This window comes from Etheostoma spectabile, chromosome 4, assembly GCF_008692095.1.
Source record: "Etheostoma spectabile isolate EspeVRDwgs_2016 chromosome 4, UIUC_Espe_1.0, whole genome shotgun sequence".
In the NCBI taxonomy this organism is placed as follows: Eukaryota; Metazoa; Chordata; class Actinopteri; order Perciformes; family Percidae; genus Etheostoma; species Etheostoma spectabile.
In genome coordinates, this window is record NC_045736.1 from 12,453,628 (window position 1) to 12,459,898 (window position 6,271).

The 6,271-nt window shown below is 38.4% G+C and overlaps 1 protein-coding gene across 5 annotated transcripts in view; it reads left to right on the forward strand.

Moving 5' to 3' along the window:
* Nucleotides 1–6,271, forward strand: part of pfkfb2b (6-phosphofructo-2-kinase/fructose-2,6-biphosphatase 2b) — a 12,955-nt gene that overhangs the window by 3,148 nt on the left and 3,536 nt on the right. For all 5 annotated transcript variants that reach the window (XM_032514051.1, XM_032514048.1, XM_032514047.1 and 2 more), the window contains 8 exons: nt 460–526; nt 923–994; nt 1,446–1,502; nt 1,659–1,783; nt 2,426–2,633; nt 2,913–3,059; nt 5,863–5,967; nt 6,075–6,204. In XM_032514051.1, coding sequence (XP_032369942.1) covers nt 460–526; nt 923–994; nt 1,446–1,502; nt 1,659–1,783; nt 2,426–2,633; nt 2,913–3,059; nt 5,863–5,967; nt 6,075–6,204 — 911 coding nt within the window. The remainder of the gene's footprint in view (nt 1–459; nt 527–922; nt 995–1,445; nt 1,503–1,658; nt 1,784–2,425; nt 2,634–2,912; nt 3,060–5,862; nt 5,968–6,074; nt 6,205–6,271) is intronic.

Below are 6,271 nucleotides of genomic sequence, written 5' to 3' on the forward strand. Positions count from 1 at the left end.
TACAGGGGGTATAAGTATACACACCCCTATGTTAAATTCCCATAGAGGTAGGCAGATTTGTATTTTTAAATGCCAGTTATTTTATGGATCCAAGATACTATTCATCCTGATAAAGTTCCCTTGGCCATTCGAATTAAAGGCCCCACATCATCACATACCCTTCACCATACCTAAAGATTGGCATGGGGAACTTTTCATAAGAACATCTCTCAATGTAAATGTAACCAGCTATTAGGCTAACTGAAATAAAACCATGCCACTTTTTACAGTATAAAAGCTCTTTAAGTAGTCCTTAAGACTAGAAGAACGCTTTATAAATACAGTCTTTTTTCCATGTCATTTACAAATCATAAGCAACACACATGCAATGGAAATTTCAATGATTGTGGGTTTTCAATGAATGAGAGCATACTGAGGTTCTTAGAGAGGATTGTTTCCATGATCCCCCCCCCCCCACAGGCAGTGTGCTCTGGTAGCTCTGAAGGATGTGAAGACGTATCTGTCGGTGGAGGGAGGTCAGATTGCGGTGAGTCATCTCTCTCTGCCGTTCTGTTCATCTGTCTCTCTATCTGTGGTTTAATGTGGTTTCATTTCCAAAAATTATTAAAAAAAAACTGTTAGAGAAACACATCTGGCATTAAGAACACCCTTAGGCAAGGCAAGGCAGCTTTATTTGTATAGCACATTTCAGTAACACGGCCATTCAAAGTGCTTTACATAAAACATTAAGGAGCAGTTAAAAACTTAAAGTATTAAAAACTTAACTTACAGTGTAGTATAAGAAATTAAACATTAAAGAGCAGTTAAAACCAATTAAAATATAAAAGCAGATACAATTTGAGATTTTAGGCTGCTAGTATGGTATAATATATAATATTTGCTCTATATATTATTAATATTTAATATTTTTTACTTTTATTAGGTTTTTGACGCAACAAACACAACAAGAGAACGGCGAGACCTCATTCTAGCTTTTGTGAAGGATGCATTCAAGGTAAAAATTGTCCAAATGTATTATATTCTATATTTTATTACTTCATCTTTACAAGCACATGATCCTTTGAAAATGTAAAGTGTCAAATATAAAAATATTTTTCTGTTTTGTTCTTTTCAATTTAAGCTTTCAATTTGAGCTTTTGCATTTAAATTTCTTTTTTGTCATTTTCAAATCATTTTAGATTTAAATTGTGCTTTTTCTTCTTAAGTTTAATTTTGGCCTGATTATTCCTAGTAGTGTAGTAAAATAATAATCTTTGTGATTTCATATCTTTTTACTTTTGTCTGGACTTTTTATTATAAAAAAAAACAAATATCCTTCATTCCCAGGGTGCCTTGTATCTCTGACGATAAAGCGGCTGATTTTAGGACATGGCGTTTGGTCTTCGGACAGTTACAGGAAGCTATTGCACATGTTGACCCTGTGGGCTGCCCTCTTATTCCAACAGGTGTTCTTTGTGGAGTCGGTGTGTGACGACCCAGAGGTCATTGCTGCTAATATTCTGGTATGATCTCATGTCACCAACGAGCCTCAGAGGTTTGACTGTGACTTGCTGTCTTGTTCAAACCTGTAATCTATTATTATTCACACTATCTACAGTGTTCTGTGAGAACAGCCGTGCTTGCTCACATTGTTTGAATATGCTGAATACCTGTAACAGGAAGTGAAAGTGTCCAGTCCAGACTACCCTGAGAGACACCGAGAGAGAGTAATGGATGACTTCCTCAAACGAATCGAGTGCTACAAGGTTACTTACCAACCACTAGATCCTGATGATTACGACAAGTAAGAACTGATGACACCCTTCTGCTTTATTTATGTTTTTTATAACATCATTTTAATACAGTTTACATTAAAAAACGATATTAGATTATTTATATTAAGCTTACTTTGGAATGTTTTTTAAACCAAGCAAACAATTATTTGCTTCTTATACACACATACATACATACATACAGACATGCATACACACAGACATACATAAAGACATACAGACATACAGACATACAGACATACATACAAACATACATACAGACATACATAAAGACATACAGACATACAGACATACAGACATACTGTACATACAAACATACATACAGACATACAGACAGACATGCATACAGACAGACATACATACAGACAGACAGACAGACATACAGACAGACATGCTTACATACAGACATACATACAGACAGACAGACATACAGACATACAGACAGACAGACAGACAGACAGACAGACAGGCATACATACAGACATACATACAGACATACAGACATACATTCATACAGACATACATACATACATGCATACATAAATAATTTTGTGGAATTACATTTGCAGCTCAGAAAGAAAACACTAGATGGTGTCAGTAAACAACCATTTGAGTCATTCAATCATGAGTCCATGATTCGTTGGCAATTACAGGGACCTATCTTTCATCAAGGTGATGAACGTGGGTCGGCGTTTCCTGGTGAACCGGGTGCAGGACTACATCCAGAGCAAGATTGTCTACTACCTCATGAACATCCACGTGCACTCTCACTCCATTTACCTGTGTCGGCATGGAGAGAGCAACCACAACGTTGAAGGCCGTATCGGAGGAGACTCAGAACTTTCTCCTCGAGGGAAACAGGTTCTCTCATAATCCTCATTTTAGGAACTGCAAAGCCAGTTCATAAAAGTCTCTTAAAAAACAAAACAATCACAAGTCTCTCAGTGGGATAAGGTGAATTTAACACCTGAGTCACAACCTTTATCACAATGAATCCTCTCCCATTTCCAATTTTTTCCAAAAAAAAGAATCTAGTGAATTAGAAATACCTTTGAATAAATAATATTAAGGGGTTAATAATGGATAGATGATGAACAGACAGATGCTTGGAAACCTCTCTCTGTCTCACTCACATCCCAGTTCGCCCATGCCCTGCGAGATTTCATTGAGGAGCACCAACTGTCAGATTTGAAAGTGTGGACGAGCCAACTGAGAAGAACCATCCAGACAGCGGAGGAGCTGGGTGTCCCTTATGAACAGTGGAAGATACTCAATGAGATTGATGCGGTCAGTATCGTCATCATCTAACATCTCGTCATCATCTAACATCTCACATTTTACGATTCAGAAACTGTATTTTGGGGAAAGGGGTTTCCTGACAGTACGTAACAGGGAAGTAATAATTTAGTTAATTTACTTAAAGCTGTGGTAGGCAGTTTATTCTTGAAAAACAATCCAAAATAATCTTTCAGCATACGGTAATTCAAGTTGTCTCCGAGAAAATTAGCCTTCTGCACTTCCTCTTGGCTCAATTTTTAGGTTTTATAAAATCCAGCCTGTGATGGAAACTTTGGCCAATCCCAGGTAATTTCAGAGAGAAAAAGGGTTCCTATTGGCTGTTCTGCACCTGTATATACCCGTTCAACAGAGAGGAGAGAGCTGCGTGAAGAGGTCTCACTCTACAGTCCCTGACAAAAGTCTTGTTGCTTGTGTACAAATTGACCTGAAGTGCCGCTGAAATATATTTCTAATCAAGATTTATTTACAAGAAATGGCACATTTTAATCCCAACAGCTTTTGTAATAATGTTTCAGTGCAAAAAGAAACTGTCAAAAAGTATTCTAATATCACAGCTTGGTAAGCCCATTAGTCAATTTTTGCAAGACATAAGTGTTGTCGCCTTGTCATATGAGCTTCACCGGTGACTAATAATGGATCAATTAGTCTCAGGTGTGTAAAAACAACCCCAGTACACTAGACCTTCACATCAACTGCAACTAACCTCTGCAAACATGCCTAGATTCACCCTGAGACTAAAGTTTTGATTATCAAGAGCTGAAGACCAGATCCACTGCTGATGTGGCAGACACCTTCATTGTCTCAGCGTCAAGTACAGAAGATTAAAAAAAACATTTGAAGACACTGGAGATGTTTTTGACAAGCCCAGGTCAGGCAGACCCCGCAAGACAACTGCTTGAGAGGACCGTTTGTTGGCTCAAATCCAAGGCCAGCCCATTTTCCACTGCAGCAGAGCTCCACCAGACCTGGTCCCCTGAATCCCTGTGTCAACCAAACGGTTTGTCGTATTCTGTCTCGAAATGGCCTCCATGTTCGAATCAGTGCCCAGAAGCCAGCACTAAACAAAAGACAATTTAAAACTTGCATTTGCCAAGGCCCACAGCCTGCTAAAATAGACCTGGATAGTGGATTTTTCAGATGAATCTTCTGTTGAATTACACCACAGTTGCCGCAAATATTGCAGGAGACCCACTGGAGCCCGCATGGATCCAAGATTCACCCAGAAACAGTGAAGTTTGGTGGCGGAAAAATCATGGTCTGGGTTACATCCAGTATGGGGTGTGCGAGAGATCTGCAAGGTGGAAGCAACATCAATAGTCCAAATACCAAGAAATCTTAGCTACCTCTTATATTCCCAACCATAAAGAGGCCAAATTCTCCAGCAGGATGGTGCTCCATCGCATACTTCATCTCCACTTCAAAGTTCCTCAAGGCGAAAAGATCAAGAGTGCTCCAGGATTGGCCGCCCAGTAAGCAGACATGACACATCATTGAGCATATGTGGGGTAGGATGAAAGAGAAGCATGGAAGACCAAACCAAAGAATATTGATGAACGCTGGGAGGCAGCAAGACTGCTTTCCTAGCTATTCCTGATGACTTCATCAATACATTGTATGAACCTTGCCAAACCGCATGGATGCAGTCCTTCAAGCTCATGGAAGTCATACAGTATTAAATTTGAATCTCACAGCACCACTATTTAATTTGGACTATTTTAGTATTTGTAGTAAATTTTTGTCAATTTAGTATACACAAACTTTTGTCTTCAAAATTTGACCTTTCTGTCTTTTTTAAATATTAAATCCTTTTTTAGTGAAACTAATTTATTTCAGTGCATTGAACATCATTTGGGAGGGTTTTAGCTTTTCATATGACCTATTTCTTACCAATTGATTAATTAAAAGTCAGGTTATAGCAGGTGTTTCTACAAAATAGATAAACGACAAGACTTTTGTCAGGGACTGTACTTTAAATTCTGGAGATTTTTTTGTATTCTTCCCACTGCAGCTGTAGGTAAAAGTTGTGATAACCCTGTAATATCCGTTACAATTAAAAATCCTGTGCTGAAAATCTTACTAATTGTACGTAAAAGTATTAATGTGAAACTGTATTTATTAAAGTAGTGCAGTTAAATGGCCTCTTGCTAATTCATTTTCTGTCGACTAAACAATTAAACAACAAAACTTCTCAACTGTACTTGTTGGATAGTTTGATTTAGGACAGCACGTCATAATTCATAAGCTCTTTGGATGTTTTGTTTGCAACAATTTGAATTTGTAAAGGAACTAGTAACTGATGTTAGACTTTTATTTATAGTTAAGAGTATAATGTTTTCCTCCACAATGAAGTGGAGTAGAAGTAGAAAGTGGCAAGAAAAAAAAAAAAACTTACTATAGTACTTGAGTGAAGTTACTCAGTTACATTCCATCACCGCACAATACAAAAGGAAAAAAGACTTGACAGTGTAGAGGTATAAGATAAACAGCCACAAAGCATTTCAGTTGCTCATTTTCAAGCATCCAGAGAAGAAACAGAAGGCTTGAACAAAACAAAAAATTGTGTTAGTCAATCTGGCAATCTTAGGCATGCAAGTAGAGAAGTCTTTATATCGTTGCACCACAATCACCTTGCTGCTCTTACTACATGTGAAACTGACATTCTTCTTTCAAAAGATACCGCTGCTGTTTTTATTTATATAACCTTTATGCGGAATACTTCTAAATCCTGCAGTCATGTTTTCTCGACAGCAAAATGAAACATTTAGATAAATGCTCTGTTCTCCTTGTCCAGGGTGTGTGTGAGGAGATGACTTATGAGATGATCGGGAACACATTCCCAGAGGAGTTTGCTTTGAGAGACCAGGACAAGTACCATTATCGCTACCCAGGAGGAGAGGTCACCTGACATGCTCCTTCCATACTTTAGTTTCTATAAACTTAATTAATCTTGTTTAAGCTTGGCCTTCTGCAGTCACATTTAAACAGTCTCTTCTCTTTTTCCAGTCTTACCAAGATTTAGTTCAACGTTTGGAGCCGGTTATCATGGAGTTGGAGAGACAGGGCAACGTGTTGGTCATCTGCCACCAGGCTGTGATGCGCTGTCTGCTAGCTTACTTCTTGGACAAGAGTGCAGGTCAGATAAACACAAGTGCGTGCGTGTGTGCGTGCGTGCGTGTGCGCACGCACACACACACACACAC